We start from the raw sequence: 20,208 nt of genomic DNA, 5'->3' as shown, positions 1-20,208 counted from the left end.
CAAAGACAGTCAGAAGAGACCTATTATGAACCACACTCATTATATTGCAGAAGTAATCACTGAAATGAAACCATTGATGGATTTTTTGATGGTTTTCATATTGATATTCATATTGATATTTCCTTTGCCAAATACTTTTTGTGTTTCTTTTGCTTATAAAACAAATTAGTGTTCATGGTGTCAAGAACACATACAACCATATACCCCAATATATATATATTCCTTCCTGATCTGCTCAGTTATTTTTACATTCTTGTTTACATGTAGAACGTGATAGTTAGAGTATCTCCTCATTAACATGTCAGTCACTAATAACAGTGTCAACCATTTTGGCTTCAGTCAGTCTATAGTTGTTTACACTGTAAGTATTCCTGGAAATGTCATTGTCCATGTTCTACCTACTTCACTGTAGATGCAAAACCTAATTGCATACCTTAACATCCATTCAGCGTGGTTGTACTACTCACAACTCTGAATGTACGAATGTGTACTGTTCCTATTAGGGTCAGACTACAGTGTCAACATAATATTTCTTTCTTTTAACATAAATGTATTTGTTTTGCTTTTTATCTAATGCAAGGAAAACACAATTTTCATGCTTGATTACTGATAAAGAAACAATAAGATCACAGTTATTAACTTTCTCATTTTTCCAAATGGGATCTAACTGCGTCTCCTGATCGAGCACTGAAATATGTTTTTCTTCTCCTCACATTCATATTTTGCTGCTTTGATTGATAAATATCTGAACATCTGAAAGCTTTTTAACTCACATCTTGTTTCTACCAAAGATGATAAGGAAATGTGTGGCTGTCTAGACACAATTCAGTTTTGTATATTCCGGTGACATACGAACTGTTGTTTGCAAGTTTGATACAGTTTTACAACATTTACACAACCTGGACATGAATTGTGGATTCAAATGCATTTATTACCTGGATGCTCTAAAATGCTCTAAAATCATCTGTAGATTCTTATAAAGCACATCAATTCCACAAACAAGACCAGTACAATGAACATTAGAGACATGCAGTAAGGAAATAGACAATAAATTTAGAAAAAATGTTTTGTTTTCTTAATTCAATCATCCATAATACCAGCACATTTTCAATTGTTTTGTATTAGTGTTTTTAATTAAAAGCCAGAGTTAAAGCTCTTCCATTGTTTAGATTGGTATGTAATCAGTCTGATTCAATTACTTTTAATGATTAAATATTGATACTGTTAAAAAAAAAAAGTTAACTTTTATTCAAAATAGAAAGAAAATACAATAATCAACCAGATTAATGACAGGAAGGTAAAAGTTTGGGCTGGAAAATAGGATATCAGGAGTTTGGTTGAATGCAGGAAAAATATTAATTCCATGGCTTTTTTTTAAAAAACAAAAGCTTAAACAAATTAGTGTTATGTCAGCTAAAGTTACCACTCTGTTAGAATAGATACAATTTGCCCCACCCTCTCTAGGGCAGGGCTATGACATCAATAGAGGAAAATAGAAAAATCTCTAGACACCACAGAGAGGGTGAAAATGCTCTCTGGTCTCTCAAGGCTACAATGATTGCAAGTTTCTTCTTCCTGCTGTTACTTGTGGGTAAGCTGAGATTATTCTAATTAAATGGAGATGACAATTTATACCATTTAATTTATTTTATTTCTGCTGTTTTATATTTTATTTTATTTTAATCAGTAAGATCAGTAAGACTGCTTTACTTGTAATAGATTGCATTTCAGTGCAAGAACAGGTTCCTCTATAATTTCCCAGTAAATATATCTTGTTTACTAAATTAAATTCCACTTTTGTGTAATTAATAGATCAGTTTACAGAGATATAAATAAAAAGAAAGAGAGAAAGAAAGAAAGAAAAAACATCTGGTATCTAGTAACTCAGATGGATTTAAACCCAAAGTATATTTAGTAAAGTATATTCAATATGAAGATGTACAAAATGCTTTCAATTGGACTGCAGGGAGGCCAGTGTGGAACCTGGACTCTTAAGTTACAAATGTGTTGCTATAGATAAGTATAAATTCAGGTGTTTAAGGTTCTTAGAATCTTTTGATGATATTATGTCCTGTAGATGATGAAACATTCAAAGTCTTCACAATTTTATATTGAGGAATATTATTCTGAATTTGTTCTACTATTTAAAAGACAGTTTTTTGCAGATTATTGATTTTCTGCCCAGCTTTACTGCTGAGAAAATCTGCTTTTCTTAGATGGTCTTTTTAAATCTAATCATGCTCACTGACTTGCTGCCATTAACGATTAATGGTTTGCAAAATGTTTCTCCAGCTAGTTCTTTTTTGTTCTTGTACTTTTTCAGCCGTTTGTTGTCCCATCCCAGCTTTATTCAGATGTGTTGCAATCAAACTGAACTGATAATTGTCAGGAAACTGTAAAATGACTCAATTTAAACATTTTATATATTTTCCTGTGATTTTCATCAACATATCTAACATCCATGAGTGTCATAATCCCTGAGTCTTAAATCCGAGGTTTTCAGTTTTGTGGGTTCAAGGTTTTTTGGGGGCTTTGTGAAAGGATTTTATCAAAGTTGTTGTTTTCTGTTTATGATTTTATTCTGGTGCTTTATGTCTCTTTGTTATTTTTGCCTTTACTTCTTTGCTCATAATGTTTGCTTATATTTGTTAGTTCTCTTTCATGACCCCATTCTGTTCCTCCAGTCTTAACTCTGTGGTTGTTTTTGGACACCAAGACACCAAAATCTGTTTGATTTTGGTGTCTTGTTTCTTGTGCTTTTCATTTCATTTCATTTCCTTTGTCTCATTTTCACCGATTTGCTTCCCACCTGTTTTACCTTGTGTAAATATTCTCTCCTCAGGCACTTTTCCGTGTCATCTCACTTTGCTGTGTGCTCCCCTGCTCTGTGTTTCTTGATTCCTTTATTCCTAGTTTCTAATTTTCATAGCTCGCTCTGTGTGTGTTTTTGGACTTCCTTTGTTTGTCATTGTTCAGCAATTGAATTGCAGTTTGAGTTCATACTGTTTCCAGAGTTTTGTGTTTGGTTCAACATCCTGCCTGCCACACAGCTATTCATGACACTGCATTTTTAAATAAAAACTCAAATTAATTCTAACTGCATATTAAAGTAAAGCAAGTCATATTAACACATTTTTTATTTTTAAAAATCAGTGCACTCATTGTCAGCTGAAAATGCATCCAGTTCAGAGCTACAGGAAGATCAACAGATGACCAATGAGACCACTATAAGAGGTACATAGCAAAAACAAAGTCTCTCTCTCTCTCGCTCTTAAAGTCTTTAGCCACCTCTCATTTCCAGTCTCTCAAAGTTTTTCTGTCCTTGGGAGTCGTTTTCATTCCAGTGCTTCCACCTAACCATTTTCAGAGGCATGTTTTCTTGTTTTCTTAAGCCTATGACAGAGGATAACACAGTTCGACTGACATAAAATAGTATTTTTGCACCAACAAAGCAATTCTCAAAGAGCTATTAGTCAAAAAACTGGCATATCTCAGCATGCCGCATAGTCTGCTCTTAAAAATTTTAAGAAAACTGTAGAAGTGTAAGACAAAGGTTGAATTGGCAAGTCTAGAAAAACATCCAAACATGAGCACACAAACAGTATCTTAAGTTCATGGCTTTAAGAAACAGAAAACAATCCAACAAAGATCTGATACAGGGCTAAGAGATGGATCTGGCCCTTCAATCCCACCTGCCATTCACCAAAGCCTCAACAGAAATGGTCTCAGTGGAATGGAGGCTGTCAAGAGGCTCAGGGTGAGGTATGTCAAATTACACAAGAACTGATAATCAGTCGCAACAAGTCTTTTAGACTGAAGAATCCAAAATTTGTACTTTTGGATTGAAACCTTTGTCTATATGTACAGAGGAGCTCAGCAGAGAGGTACCACAGCCAGCTGTGAAACATGATGGAGGTTTTGTTATGATGTGGGGCTTAAATTAAGCCAGTGGGGTTCGGGAGCCAGTCAAAACTGTTTGAAGTATGAATGCAGAAAAATTCTGTCAGATTTTGATCAGGTATACAGGAGCAGCTGATCAGCATCTTTATTATTTTTTTAGCTTGGCAACCACACTGCTAATGCAGTAAAAGAATAAATGGAAACAAAAGCACAGAATGGAAAACTAACAGTCAAGGATAGACCTCAAAATTAATTAAATAATGTGAAATCATTATGACAGATAATAGAACAAAAGGCCACTAACATCCAAAGAAGAGCTTTAAATGTCCTTAAAGAAGACTAGAAAACTACTACTGAAGACTACTTAAAAAAATTACAAGAAAGTTTGCCTAAGAGAGCTCAGACTATGTTGGATAATATTGTTTTTTATACAAAGTGTTGAATTTCAAGCTGGTTAGAATTGTATAAATGAAGTTTTTGCTTCATATACAGTAATTACATGTATGCTTGCTAACCTTTCAATTAATCTCTTCACTTTTAATAGCAAAATATAAAGAAAATAAAGATGACTGAAGGCTTTTCCACAGTACTGTACATGCCAACAAGTGATGTCGTCTGTTTTTGTTGTTTGTTTTTTTGTTTTCTTGACACAGTTATCCAGACCTGATCCAATAAATTGAAAATCAGAAATGAAAGCACAGAAGCTGCTTTATTGTTTTCATATCATAAAATCAATCTCAAGAATGTCTTTTTATGTGTCCTTTTAGATAATGAAGTGGATGTGGAGAAACTCTGCAATTTTCAGGCTATTGTACAGCACCTGGATCTAAGTAAAGACAGTATTAAGTACACTATGAGCCGGCCCATTATAAACAACAGTCATTATACAGATGTTGTGCTTGACATGAAACTCTACGCTATTCTGGATATGGTAAGTTGTTCAAGCTACTTGTGTATGTTTGTGTGTTTTAGTTTGAATAAATGATAATGGATATTTTTGTTACCAAATAGTTTGTTTGTTTCTTTCGATAATAAAATAATGTCAAAAGTCTGCTCAATTGGTGCATATTTGTCTGCTTCATATGCATAATTTCAGTTTTCCATTTCATTTATTCTCTCGGTTTGGCAGTCTTAATTATGGAGATCCATAAGCTTCATCTATGAATTCTTATACATCAAAGGCCTGTCTTTTTGTGGCCTTCTATGATTCTGTTAGTTGGCTAAGACCATTTAAGACTTCCCAGATGTTGGGTTTTAACTTTCTTGTCTATTGGAGGCTGCATATTGTTGATCTTACCCAGGTCTTTCTAGGATTACTGTGGCACAAGTCAGGCTCAACCACTTGAGCTTGAACACTGCTTGATTTCTTTGTTCAAAGAGAGAAATTGACCAGACCTTAATTTCTTACATTTGGGTTTATTTGGTGAGTTTTCTCTTACAAGTACATCAATTTTCACAGTATTGTTGAAATTGAAATTGCTTGAAATTACGTGTTTTCATCTTTTGTCTTTTTCTCCTTGTTTGTATCTCTTTCCTGTTATTTGCAACCCTCTGACTAGTCATGGAAAAACGAGTACACTAAGTGGGAACCAGATCAATTCTGTGGAATTAAGCAAATAACAATTCCTACAGAATATTTGTGGATGCCAGATATAACTATTGAAGAGATGTAAGTTTAACATATATGCACATAAACTCACACAGACCATACAGTCACTAGCAATAAGGCATTAAGCTACAGCTAAAAAAACAAAAAACAAAGCTGAACATTTATAATTCATTATTAGAAACTTATATGCTGCTCTTCAAAATCTTAACATCGTTATTTTTTTTATCCTTGAAAATATTGTGTAATTCATTAAATATGTTGCAAATTGAGCAGCAAGCAAGTCCATGTGGTCAAGTTGAGCCCTCCAAGACATTAATAAGGACTATATCTATGCTGACCATCCCATTAAAGAAGAATAGCAACTAAATGCTGTTTTTTTCTCAAAACTGTCCTGGATAATTTTGGAGATGTGCACTGGATAATTGTTTTGTCATGGCGCAATCAGCTCAAACCAAGCAGGATTCATGAGGTACATCGTGGCTTTGAAACATGAAATGATAACCTTCCTTTTCCAAGATCCATTTTGTCCAGCACATATCGATGCACCTGAATATTCAGTTATTTGGATATCCCTCTGTCATTTAGATAATCTCGCAGTGATATTCCTGCACTTGTTCATCCTTGTGTTGCTAAAGTTTTAGTGCTAAAGAATCCTTTGCAAAACCGCCCCAAACCTATGGACAGTTCTAGATTGCTTGCCCATGCTCTATTTCTCTTTACACACCTAAAACAACACATCCAAAAGATATTGTGTTAGATCTGCCTTTTCCTACAGACCAGTGGCTACTTTTTCAGTGATGAAGAGTTACACATCCTGCACAGGGAGGAATGCAAGTTTGAGTAGCTCCTTTACATGAAAAAAGAAAGACCATGTCTGAATCAAGGAAGAGGCCTATGGGTACATCTTTCACCATCTTACAGCCATTTCCCAACTTTCTCTGAATGGTACTCATGGCTTATCCAGTAACTACAGATTAAATCCTTAGTTTTTCTTATACTACGAAAGTGGGTCAGTTTTTAATGGGGTACATTGCCATAGTAACAGATGCTGTATTCTCCAGAGCAGATTAGTTTCCAGAGCCGAGATGAAACGGTATGATTTGCTATTGAGGGCAACAAAGGGCAAAACTTCTGTTTAGACTCTGCGTGGAACAGCCCTAGGGTTCATTATGGGCCCACGCAGGCATGTTTGTGTGGGTCATTCGTATTGATCCTGGTGGTCTGAACTTGATGAGGTGTGGATAAAGGCGTGTCTGAGGACAGTTGGGAGGGGAATTGGTTACCAAACTTTGTCATAATTTCTAGTCCATCATTTCTAGCTGAAATTATTAAGTAATTTAACACAAACTCTGGTGTCAGTCGCCACTTGATGTTGCAGTTTTTATCTGGATTGTAACATAAGTAATCAAGACATGGTGGCTTAATGCGTTAATCCTCCTCAGCTGGAGAGTAAGATTTGAGTAGGATTCTGCCTACTTATTTGTCATAACTGATGCTGCTTTTTTGAGTTGCTATTATTTGTGCCATAACTGATTGTAATTTTCTGTCTTACAGGACAGAGAGGGACAAAGCCTCTCCGAGTCCTTATCTCTCCATTGAAAGCGGTGGTTTGGTTGAATACAGAAATGACCAGGTGATCGTAAGCACCTGCAAGCTGCACGTGTACAAATTCCCTTTTGATGTTCAGAGGTGCAACCTCTCCTTCAAGTCTATCATGCACTCTGGTGAGCCCATAGCATATTCTCTTTATGCGTGCCATTCATGAAGTCATAAACCCAAACCATCAGATACCACAATATATACTTCTTTCTTGCTGATCTTTTATTTTTATGTCCCACTTCAGATGAAGAAATAAAGCTACAATTCAACGAAACCAATAATACGGTCACAGAATGGTCTCGAAATGTGATGCAAACACAATACGAGTGGCTGTTTATCAACATGTCAGTTACCACCAAAACTGTCAATGAATTTGACTTCAATCAACTTATGATTGTTTACACTGTGAGTATTTCTGGGAGCAGCTGCACAGAAATGGGAAAAAAAGCATTAATCAATTTCGTTGCTTTTTCGTTACTTTCCTTTTTGTGACCATAATACATGTCCAATATAGAGTAGGAGTAGGATGATTAACCACCTCACATGCAAATTGACAGATTACCATGAAGAGGAGGTCTGTCCTCTACATTGCCAATTTCTTGCTGCCAGTCTTCTTCTTCTTGGTTCTGGACTTAGCCTCCTTCCTGATATTAGACAGTGGAGGTGAGAAGCTCGGCTTCAAGATCACTGTCCTGCTCGCTGTCACAGTGATGCAGCTTCTTCTCAATGAGATTCTGCCGAGCTCTTCAGACAGTATTCCACTTATAGGTAAAGAAGAGCATATTTGACTTCGTGCAGTGAATTAATCAAGCTATCAAGTCATCAAGTGATTTGTCCACTTTCATGCTGGATGCCCTCCTCAGCTGTCTATTGCATTGGGGTTTTTGCTCTGATGCTGCTCAGCCTCCTGGAGACAATTTTGGTAATGCATCTGATTGAGAAAGACTCGCCAGCCCAGGATAATGAGACAGATGGAAACCAAAGCCTGGTGGAGTGCTGTGAGGACAAACAGGACATATCCAACTTTCACAGCTGTTTTAGAGGTGTGTTTAATTGTAGCCGTCATTCTCTGTCACCTATCTATGTAATTCTAGTTGTGTTGCATTGATCTTCCTGTCTATTTTTTGTTTATTCCAGACATGAAGAGATGTAGTCATTGTGCATCTGTTTATGATGTATCTGTGGATGAAAGACCAACTGTGTCTACATCAATCAACAGTCTGCCACCATTGATTATAAAGGTTGGAGTTAAATTGGACTTTTAAGTGTTTTGTGTTTCAAGTGAAATATAAAAACTGATGGAAGAGATCATATTTGCATGAGAGAGAGATTGTCCCAAACCCTAACATGGGTGTTGAAAGCAAACACTTTTACTAAATCAATGTGAAAACAAATCAGTGTGTGAAAGTAACAGCAACTAGTATGTAATCTTATTGATTACATTTCAACAAAACTATTTTTTCAGGGTTGTAGCTGCAACCTGATGAAGATGTTCTTTCCACTGGAAAAAGTCTCAGATGAGCTGCGGGAGACTAGGAAAACCGTGACTCTGCACAGTGCCAACAGGAAGTCCGGCTACTGGACCAATATAGTAAAACATATCAACAGGGTTTTTGTCATTTTTTATTTGACAGCAGTGACTGTGTTTTTGGCAATTATGATTTTATTGTGGAACAGTGCTGAAGATGAGTAGGCCTAAAGTTGCATGTATGCAAGTATGCATTTAGGCCCCTTTTCCTACACTTTATAACATTTGTATTTTACTGTGTGATGGACCTCATATTTAAGTCCACTTTGAACTCACATTTATTCACTGTAACTTTAGCTCACATCACATTATAGAATAGAATAGAATAATCCTTTAATTGTCCCACAAGGGGAAATTTGGTTATATGCATGGCAATATAAAGCAATGCAGTTCATGAGTGTTGTATATCTTTCATTTACATCTGTATCATGTTGGAATATAAGGCTGTTGGAATAAACATTAAAAAGCTTTTTATTTTTTTCTTTTGTATATCTTTGTGTGTTTGTTGCACAACCAACTGACTCTTTGAATTATAAAGTGCACTCCATGTAAAGGTAATGATCGTGGAAGTTTGTTTCCCATTTTCGCTCAGCATTTCTATAACTTCTTCTATGATTATATTGGAATCACAAATATAAGTTGAAGGATTTGCAGGTGGGACTAGTCTAGGGTCAAACCTTAGACCAGTTCTTTTTTTATTTATATGTTACATTTGAGCCACCTCCTTAAACTTTTTATTTGTATGATTTACCTAACAAACTAAAAAAGGTATTTTACCTCAGTGAATGTTTAATTATCATCAAAAAATGGATGTTTAACTTTATTAAACTTTAACTGTGGCAAAAATGTCAGTTCGCTAAGGAAGCCAGTCCCTACACTTGCAAAAAAATCATATAGTTAAGTTCTTTCCAGCTTCCCTTCAGCTGGTCTAAACTAGATTAATCTGGCTGCTAAAAAAACAAACAAACAAACAAAAAAAGCCTGGTTGTTGCATTTCGGTCCATTAATTTTCAAATCAGGACCAGGAGTTTAACCCCTATTCCTGCTTCCCTTTATTGATTGAATGACTGACAATTAACTAATTTTTTACCTCTAATTCAGGTCAACAAGTCTTCATTAAAGGGCTTCCAACAGCTTCCAACAAGTGTGCAATCAGTTTAGCAGAAAAAAATGTCAATTTCAAATGTTGAAAAACATATCATTTGCTCATTTGTCATGTAGATCAACTACAACTATCAAAAATGGATGCACAAACATACAATCTTGCTGTGGTGTTTGTATGTGTGATTGTGAGTATGTCGGGGTTGGCGTTGCTGTGGCTCAGGATATAGAGCAGATCACCTACTAGTTGGAAAGCTGGTGGTTTGACCCCTGTCTGCTCCACTCTGCATGCCAAACATCCTTGGACTTGCACTTGCATATGAAAAGCATTTTTAAAAAGTGCTTATATGAAAGGGTGAATGAGGGTGCATTAAACTCTCAGTTAGAGTAGAAAAGTGCTAAAGAACCAGTCCATTTGTGTTTGTCTGTTTGTCATGAAAGAAGCTGCAACAATGGCTCTGCTGGATCTCAGTTACACTTTTTTTTTTAGTTTTTTATCTTTAAAATGTTAAAAAAATGTTTCAGTGTTTGCTACAGGCAGTGCTGTTCACTGACTTTGTAACAGCAAAAGTTGGCAGTTGCTGCTGTTTTGACTGTTGATGGTGATTACTCTCTAAGGATGGATGTGGTAGGCACACCGTTGGTGATTACATTTGCCCTCCCCCTTTTCCAGTATGTGGCAGTGACATTAGCAGAACAGGAAGCCTCTCCAGACAGCACATAGAGCATGACAGGGCTCATTGATCTCTCACAGCTATGATGATTGTATCTCTCTTCTTTCTCCTCATCCTCAAAGGTAAGTTTCAATATTTCTGTACAATGCATGCAGCTTATCATTTAATTCAATTAAGAAACACTGTTTGTTTTTGCTTGTGACCAATAAAATGTTTTTCAGTGTAAGATAATGGCTTATGTTACCATCTAGTAGCTACCAGCTGACAACCGTTAATAAATATTTCAATTTACTAAATCTTTTTTGTGACATAACATCTCAAATTTGCAGTGTTGTGACCTTCATTCTTTAACACAATTTTAATTGGTTATTAGGAGGATCAGGACAACATAATGATGAGGTGGTAACATTCAGATACTCAGCTTCACCAAGAAAGTTTTATTCTTTTCTTTTTTTCTCCATAGAAACATTTATTTAGTTTGAGTAGGAGCTCTCCTGCTTAATCTGCTTGGTATGAAACTCTGATATAAAACCTACTGTCCAAATAATCTTCCTACTTTTCTCAAATAATTAAAAACACAAAAAACATTGTGAAAAAATTAAAACTAATTAAAAACAACCTGGCCATGAATGAAGAACCCAGAAACTGAGAAGGAGATCACAAAACATGTTATTTCAGTCTTTATTATCACTAAAAGAAAACGTGAGAATCTGTGACTGGAAATGAGGTGGGACGGTGCAGGCTGGACTGAACACTTGGGCTGGTACAGAGGAACATTAAGAGTTAATCCTTGCAGTAATCGGAAACCAGAAGTGAGACTCAGGGAAGCCAAGCAAGGATTTATCGATGTTGCCAGGTCTCATATTGTATGAAACCTAGCAACATGTATGTATTTTGTTACATTCTTGCATGTTTTCCCCATTTGTAACTTCTTGTTTTTTTGTGAGCCCTTTTGTGTATATCCCTTGCACATTTAGGCATGTCAGGCCTATCCAGCATTATTTACTTACCACCTGGTAAGCTGACAGCTGAACTGTTCTCTTTACTTGAGTCTCCAGTACATCCAGCTGCACATCCGATGGTACAATGCAAAACTAAACTTCAGTCTTTGTCTGACGGTTTTGGGTGCCAAGTGAGCTTTAGCAACAACCTTATGTTCGAACTGTGATTAGTACAGAAGTCTTATAATAGAAATAGGAGATAATAGGAGAGAGGAACTGCTGAGTGGAATAGAGTCTAGCTCCTTTACACGAGAGTTGTTTCAGAACCATGCTATGAGCTGAGGTCTAACTAACTAAACTAACTAAACTAACTTTTGATAAATAAAAGTCAGCTCACCACTGCTGAATACAAATAGATCCACATAGCACCAAATTTCTACCATTCATTGTGTAACTGGTATGCCCACTGGAGGGCAGGCTCATGTTGCTATTCCAGTCTGGATCCAGCTCAGGTATGCCAAAACACCGCGGGAACATTAAGAAGGTGATTCTTGAGGTGACTTTTTAACATTTAATAGCCCAGACCTCTTGTAAAGATTATCTGTGGAAATTTAAAATAAATAGTATTAAAAGATGACATAATATATACTGCAACACAGTAGTTATGTTTAAAAAAAACAACAGGTTTACTATTTTCTTTCAGGTGGAAATACCTCCACTTTAGAGCTACAAGATGATGCTCAACTGATGCCCAATGAGACCATTACAAGAGGTAAGTAAAACTAACTTTGAGTTCACAGAAGTTACAGATGCATGCTTTTATATTTTTCTCTTGTAGGCTGATCACCTGCAGGAGGCACCATACAGGTCAGGTGCAATAAGTGTTCAGTGGCAGTGCAGGGCAGAGATCCTGGCAGTTTGGCTTGTTGTTAGTTCCTGGAACATGAAACATCAGCACTCTTGTGGGAAAGGAGCCTGACCTAATGAAAAGGTTCAGAGACGGTGACTAGATATAGTCAGGCTCACCTCAGTACACAACTTTGGCTCTGGAAGCAATCTGGAGCTGTCTAGTTTATGTTTCTAATGTGGAGTTGCCCTTGGCGAGAGGTATGTTTGTTTGCTGCCAGTATGTTGGGGTTTTCCCCAGGGGTTATGGAATAACCAAAGTTAGCTAGAGGACTAACCTAGAAGACTAAATTAGTCTGTGGACCAACCATAGTTAGTCCTTAGACTAGTCCATAGTTATCCTATGGACTAATCGATGGGCAACTAGTAACTACTAGTCCATAGTTACTTTATGGACTAACTATGGTTTGTCCATAGTTAATCCACCTTTGAATAATAAGTTACCCTATTAGGACTTACCTAGAGGACCAACTTAGTCTATGGACTAAACATGTTTGAGCATAAGGGTGTCCTTACGTCCACAAGACACCCTAGGTCACAGGTCGCTGATTGATTTAGTAATACTTTCATCAGTTCAGCAACCACATTTCTTGGTTAGAGAGACGAGCTGAGCTGTCAAACAATCACCACCTGGTGTTCAGTTGGATCAGGTGGGGAAGGATGCAGGAGAGGCCTGGCACTCCAAAACATATTATGAGGGCCGCAGGACCTCAAGACTCACAACACTTTTATACCAATTCAACAGAGACATTGTCTGTGAGTGGACAATGTTCACAATTCCATTGCTGAAGCAGCTGTAAGAAGCTCCAGCTGTAAGATGGTACTAATAGCAGGCGGACAGGGGGCAGCTCTGACAGTAGCTGTGGGGGGAAATATGGTGAGGCCATGAGACAAGACTTTTGTTCAGCCTCAAAGCAATTTAATTATTATGCCAGGGTTTCGTTGTGTATAGTATTGAGTTGCTGATATTAATTTTAATATTAATAATAAATAGATTATTAAAGAACCCTTTCTGAATGTCTGTATAGATCTTTACATTTCAAATAATGTAATTAGAGAACTCATGAGACACATCCTGCAACCTAAGCCTTTTAGTGGCCACAAGAATCAGGATATCGGCTTTCATTTGTGAGTCAGTGCTTTTAATAGATTGATAAAAGGTTTCTGAAGCAGTCAATATCTACCCACAGTGATTACTGTGTTTGTCATGTTTAATACGACGTAAGTTCAGATTGAGTGTGAGTGTAATTGATTGCGTTCAAGTTTCAATTCTTTATGCATTCCTCTAATTTCCTCACTAATACAGAATCTAATCTCATTTCAGATAAAAAAGTAGAAATTGATGAACTTTGCATTTTCCTGGCTGTTGCAAACCACCTGAACTTGACTAAAGACAATAATAAGTACACCATGAGCCGGCCCGTTAGACACCACACTCACCCTTTGACGGTAGAGCTTGAAATGAAAATCTATGCCATCTTAGATATGGTAAGTTGTACTTCTTTCGAGTTTTTTTGATGATTTTTTTTCTTTAATTTGTCAAATGACATTTATTAAAATAAATGTGGTGTGTGTATTTTGTATGCAGCCATTTAACAGTTAAATGGGCAGCTGGAAAGCTTTTTATACATGTTGTATTGTACTTGGGACCACTGCGGTACAATTAAAGAAAACTATTTTCAGAATCAATAACTTATATTTGTATGTATGTATATTGTATTTTATTAAGCTTGACTTGTGACTTCTTTGCTGACAGAGGGAAATTGACCAGACTTTAATTTCTTACATTTGGGTTTCTTTGGTCAGTATTCTCTTCTTTTAAAAATACACAGTATTTTACTGAAATGTGGAAATTCAAATTATTTATTTGAAAATGTGTCTATTTGCCATGTCTTTCTATATTTCTCCTTTATGTATCTGGTACATCTTCATGGGTAGAAATGGAAAAATGAGTACATTTGGTGGGACCCATATCAGTTCTGTGGACTTAAATACATAACTGTCCCTACCGGATATTTGTGGATACCAGACATAACAATTGAAGAGATGTAAGTGTGATATATTTGCTCATGCACTCACACTGACAGATCCACATGCAGTAATGAGAGAACATTGATTTATTTTTAAAAATGTCAACCAAGCTAAACCCTTATTGATTCACTTGTATAAAACATAAAATAATACACTACTGCTCCAAACTCAAAAAAGCCTATCCATTTATTCATGAAGGTGCATATTGAATCTAGAATATGGACAATACTAGACTGTATTTGACATATTAATTTGGTCCAAACTAATAGCTTGATAGCTGTGTCTTGTGTAGATATGCTTAAGCCTGTTCTTTGGCTTTTTTGCATGCTGTACGTGCAAACAGACAAAAATAACTTTTCAAAATGGAATATGTTACCCTGACACCCCTTTCAGCAATTCATTTAGCCTATAGTTTAAAGTGATTAACTCACAACTCCTTATCCAGATCTAAGTACCAGTCAGTGACACCCTGGCAACCAGAAACAATTGTGTATTGTTCTACTGATCTAGTTTATGTTTGTTGGGTTTTTTATTAGATCTTTAGATTTGCCTCCTAGAGCCTTACATTGTAAACTGCATCTCACACCACAATGTTACTTGTTTTTCATAGTCTGTAATATGGTAAACTACAAGTGATCTCATTTGTCCAATATTTGCTCTCTTACAGGACAGAGAAGGACAAAGCTACTCCGAGTCCCTATCTCAGCATTAGCTCAGATGGCTGGGTTGAATTCAGAAATGACCAGGTTGTGCTAAGCACCTGCAAAATGCATGTTTACAAATTTCCCTTCGATATTCAGAGCTGCAACCTTTCGTTCAAGTCTATCCTGCACACTGGTGAGTCCATAACATGTTTTGTTTAGGTGAACTCACACCATCAGATATCATATAGGTACAATATACAATAGATACAACATATTTCTTCATGTTTGAGCTGGTCACAGTTATTTTTATATTCACTTCAGATGAAGATATACAGTTACACTACCAGGAAAACAACACTTTGATCACACGGTTGTCTCGGGAAGTGATGCACACACAGTACGAGTGGCTGTTCATCAACATGATAGTCACCAACAAAACCACCCGCTTGGACGTCAACCAAACTTCTGTTGTTTATACTGTAAGTATTTTTTCAAACAGAGACATATCAATGGAAACTGTCCCGTTTGCCTATGTTACAGGGCTTCAGCTGGGTTTGTTTTACACAGAAAAAGTAGCTCAAATACATCTCCATAGTTCCAACTAAAAACCAGTGCATTTGGTATGTAGGCTCTTCTTCATCTGTTTATTAATAAGAATTTTACACCATCCTTTTCTGTTTATTTACACTTTCTTCTATCTTTTCTTGATAGATTTGTCTTGTAACAAAAACCACAGTACTAACCCAGGTTCACATCTTAACCCTACTTGCTGACCTTATTTTTCATGCATCAATATACAATTATAATTACCTTATATCTATCACGATTTGTGAGGGCAGATTGTGTGGAGAGAATGAGGTGTGGACCCAAGCGCAGACAAACAGAGATGGAGGTGGATTAAAAAAAAAGCAAAAAAGCAAGCCTTTATTGTTGGCGGCACAAAACACTGCAAAACAAAAGGCCACAGGGAGCTGAGATAACCTAAGAAAAACCTAAACTGGAAAAGCTAAACATGAAACATCAAACACAAAACCTGAAATATAGAACTAGAAAAACCTGAAACGTGGAAACACGGAGGGAAGAATAGCAGACAAAATGCAGAGGAAATGCAGAGGGAGATACACAGACGATCCAACGAGGAACAAAAGAAAACATACACCATGTATACACACAGAGGGTAATGAGGAAATAGGAAAGAGGAAATACACGAACATAGAAACAAGGATGACTAGAAGTAACACAGGGGACACAAGGAAGGCACAGAAACAAAAGCTAAAGACTAGAAATCAACAAAGCACTAAACGATGTTCCCAGGACAGCTGTCATGAGGCTGCACCTGGGCCCCCTCCAAGTAGGATCTACCCAAGAAACCTCACCTAGGAGGCATCAATTAAACACCCTGTTTGGATTCCCAAGTCACCCCAACTTGGTCCATGGAAGAGCAAGTTGTTAGTCAGTCTGTTAGTCTGTCTGTAAGGCTGAGCCTAGTAACCCTTCATATGAAGCTCATTTCACATGTACCCAAAATCTTCTTATATCAGTCACCAGAGCTAGTTAATATAAACGAAGATAAGAACAAAGACCAACAAGTAAATCAACAGCTTCCCCACAAGAAACTTTAAGATGTGTTTGAATGTAGTTTTCAAGTCCACAAAATATAGACTATCCAGTACAAATGGAGGTGTTTCTTTGTCATGAATAATTGATTAATTATCCCTAGATCCTTAGATAAATATGGAAAAACTGCTTTTTTGATGTAATTGAATAATTCTGTTCAGATTGAAAAGCCTGCTTCTCAGTAGTTATTTTAAACATTTAGACACTATAGTATATCATTTAATATGCACAATTTTGTTAAATTTCCCCTTCTGGTAATCTTAACATTCACTACTCTTACTCTGGTCATGGTAAAACCCTAATCCACAAAGAGCTAGTTTATACAGAGTAAACATGATACAGTCAAAAATATATGAGGATAACCAATATATCTGATTAACCAATTGAACATAATTTCACAGATTACCATGAAGAGGAGGTCTATCCTGTACATTGTGAATTTCATTCTGCCAGTCCTCTTCTTCTTGTGTCTGGACTTGGCATCATTCCTCATTTCAGATACTGGGGGTGAGAAGCTCAGCTTCAAAGTCACTGTCCTGCTGGCTGTCACAGTGATGCAGCTTATCCTCAATGACATTCTGCCCTGTTCTTCAAACAAGGTTCCACTCATAGGTAAAGAAATGCATTAACTGCACATAGTTGCAGCAGTTGTACGTTCATGCCGCATTTAATTATAATGATTTATCAGAAAATAGTAAAGAAAAAATCACCTGGTCCAAACCAGTTAGTAAAATTAAGTTAATAGAACCCCAGATGAACAGCAACACATGACATATTTCACTGTCATTATTTATCTACTCAACTAGGAAACTAAGCCAGTAGCTTGTAGTCCCCCCTTTAGCAGCCAGAACTTGAAGTAATTGTTTTCTCTCTGACTTTATCAGTCTCTCACATCATTTTGGTGGAATTCTGGCTGATTTACTTACATCATTGCTTTAGTTCATTAAGGTTTACAGGCATTCATTTATGCATAGTTCTCTTAAGGTCTTGCCACAGCATTTCAATCAGGTTGAGGTTTTTGACTGGAACATTGTAGCACTGATTCTTTTTCACCCATTCTGTTGTAGAAATGCTTGGGATCATTGTCCTGTTATCATTCAGTTTCAGACAAGATCGAACTGTCAAACAGATAATCTCATATTTGACTCTATAATACTTTGGTATACAGAGGAATTCATGGTGGACTCAAGGACTACAAGGTGCCTAGGTCCTGTGGCTGCAAAACAAGCCTGAATCATCATTCCTCCACTGTGCTTGACAGTTGACATGAGATGTTTACACTAACATGCTCTGTTTGTTCATTTTCCAAATGTAGTGCTGTGCATTATGTTTAGTATCTCCACTTTGATTATACTGGCCCAAGGATGGTGTTCCAGAAGTCTTGCGGTTTCTTTAGATGCAACAGGCTTTCTCTTGGCAACCATTCTAAGCTTGTTTGGTCTTTTTCTGACTGTACTCCCATGAACTCATGCTAACTGAGGCCTGTGACTGAGTCTGAGATGTAATTCTTGGGTGTTTTGCAGTTTCTCTGAGCGCTACATTGTCTGACCTTGGGATGAATTGGGACATCCACTCCTGGCAACACTGCAAATTATCTTAAATGTTTCCACTTGTAAATAACATTTCTTACTCTAGAACGTTGGACTTTAAAAAGTTTTTTCCCAGACTGATGGGCAGCAGTAATTGCTTCTTGTCTGAATTTACCCTCAATCAGTCGTGGCAGATGACTGCCCCTCCCTGGTTTCCTCCTGTTACAAAATAAGTTTTTCCTTCCCACTGTCACCAAGTGCTTGCTCATACGGGGTTATCTGATTGTTCGTGTGTCCTCTGTAATATTGTAGGGTCTTTACCTTACTTTGCAACGTAGTGTAAAATGTCATGCATTATTGTTCATCTGAACCATTTATCTAATTTTAGCACCTGGTAAGAACCACATTACTTTTTATTACCTCTGTATGTAAAACCTTAGAAGTTAAAAACCATGTACTTTCTTTTTACATTGACTGTATATCCACATTAATGACACAGCCTGCTCTCCTCAGCTGTCTACTGCATTGGGATATTTGCTCTGATGCTGCTCAGCCTCCTGGAGACAATTTTGGTGATGCATCTGATTGAGAAAGACTCTGCAGCTCAAGATAATGAGACTAGTAGAGACCAAAGCACAGATGTGAACTGTGGTGACAAATCCAACCCACACAGAAACCTTGAAATTTCAGGTATATTTTGGATGTATAGTTATGGTTTATATACTCAAAGACACATTAATAATGGTTCATTGTACAACTAATTCTTTATATAAATTTAAATTGTGTTGCCTTTATCTTTATGTCTAATATGTTTTTCCAGATAGTCACTGTGCATCTGTCTGTGATGCACCTGCTGAAGAAATACAATCGGTGAGCAAAGAGGTGAGGATTATATTACACTTTTAAAGAATTTTTTAAATTTTTTATTTTTTAAGTGTAAAAAAATCTTAACAGACATTGTGTTTGCATGGAAGAGATTATTCTTAACATTTTTGTATATCTGGAATGATATTTTGTTCCAAATGGAGTGGGAAAAAACCATCTGCAAATATGCACTGCTAATGTTAATTATCTTTCTCCAAAACCGCTTTCAGGGGAGCAGCAGTAAACTGACGGACGTGTCCTTTGCTGTGGAAAAAGTTTCAGATGAACCAGGGGCAACTGAGAAACCAATGAATCTACTCAGCAGTAACAGGAAGGAAGAAATGAAGTCAGGCTATTGGACCAGAGTGGTTAAAATCATTAACAGGGCTTTCTTGATTTTTTATGTCTCAGCAGTCACTCTGTTTTTAGGGGTTATGTTTATAATGTGGAACAGTTCTGAAGATGATGATGGGTAGAAGAAAAACCCTCAATAAAGAAATTCTTAGTTTAAAAACAAAGTTAAACATTTTGAAATCATTATGTACCGTCTGTTTTCACACCTGTAGTTTCCATGTATTCAAACCAAAGTAGACAGAACAGTCATTGATGCAATGTAGGCTGGTGAGAGTTCATACTGGCATGTTACAAAGTAATCCAAAGATGTAAACGTGGAGTCTGATCCACACTGATAATGTAGTTATGTTTAGTTATCTATTATGACCCACTGTAGAAAATACTGGCTTTTAAAGCATTATTACAAAAACTTGGGGGACAAGTCTTGTCCTCAGTCTTCTATCTAGTGTATGTTTAAGCTTCTAAAGTTCAAACTGGTCGCAACTTTGTTATATTTATTAATTACTTTTTACAGTTAAAGTTACCAACTAGACTAATATGATATATTATTTTAAAATATTTAATTTTAAACTGTAAGTTTTTTTTTAATATGTTGTACCGAAAGCTGATATGTACACATTGGGTCTAACCCAGTCTGACCTCAATGATTTTGGTCATTGGAAGTTTGACTGGTACTCTTCTATATTGTACTTTCATTTTCTTTGAATTCATTTAAAATGTGTATTTATTTTGATGAGAATATTAGTAAAGTGACATCTGTTGCTGTAAGTCTGGAAGTCATTTGATGGACTGTTAGTTTGTGTATGTATATGTGTATGTATATGCATATTTTTATGTGATAATGGCTTTTCTTGCTGGGTTAAGGTTAATTATATGATTGGAAAAATGATTTAGCCAAATATTGAAAATGA

The 20,208-nt window shown here is 36.5% G+C and overlaps 2 protein-coding genes across 2 annotated transcripts; both read left to right on the top strand.

Moving 5' to 3' along the window:
• Window positions 1-3,668: 3,668 nt before the first annotated feature.
• On the top strand, window positions 3,669-10,481 carry LOC134633464 (5-hydroxytryptamine receptor 3A-like). The gene is made up of 10 exons (XM_065471621.1): window positions 3,669-3,757; window positions 3,868-3,884; window positions 4,668-4,835; window positions 5,283-5,323; window positions 5,460-5,569; window positions 7,064-7,233; window positions 7,353-7,513; window positions 7,666-7,876; window positions 7,972-8,151; window positions 10,411-10,481. Exons 1-10 carry the CDS (start codon window positions 3,669-3,671, stop codon window positions 10,479-10,481), a joined length of 1,218 nt encoding a protein of 405 aa, XP_065327693.1.
• Window positions 10,482-10,496: 15 nt separating this feature from the next.
• On the top strand, window positions 10,497-19,419 carry LOC134633463 (5-hydroxytryptamine receptor 3A-like). Its single transcript, XM_063482302.1, has 12 exons — window positions 10,497-10,533; window positions 12,056-12,124; window positions 13,583-13,746; window positions 14,015-14,059; window positions 14,197-14,306; window positions 14,957-15,126; window positions 15,255-15,412; window positions 16,952-17,162; window positions 18,593-18,769; window positions 18,900-18,961; window positions 19,174-19,289; window positions 19,398-19,419. The coding sequence occupies exons 1-12, from the start codon at window positions 10,497-10,499 to the stop codon at window positions 19,417-19,419; spliced, it is 1,341 nt and encodes a 446-aa protein (XP_063338372.1).
• The last annotated feature ends 789 nt before the right edge of the window (window positions 19,420-20,208 follow it).

This window comes from Pelmatolapia mariae, linkage group LG8 (genome assembly GCF_036321145.2).
Source record: "Pelmatolapia mariae isolate MD_Pm_ZW linkage group LG8, Pm_UMD_F_2, whole genome shotgun sequence".
NCBI classification, from domain to species: Eukaryota; Metazoa; Chordata; class Actinopteri; order Cichliformes; family Cichlidae; genus Pelmatolapia; species Pelmatolapia mariae.
This window is presented reverse-complemented; position numbering and strand designations above follow the sequence as displayed.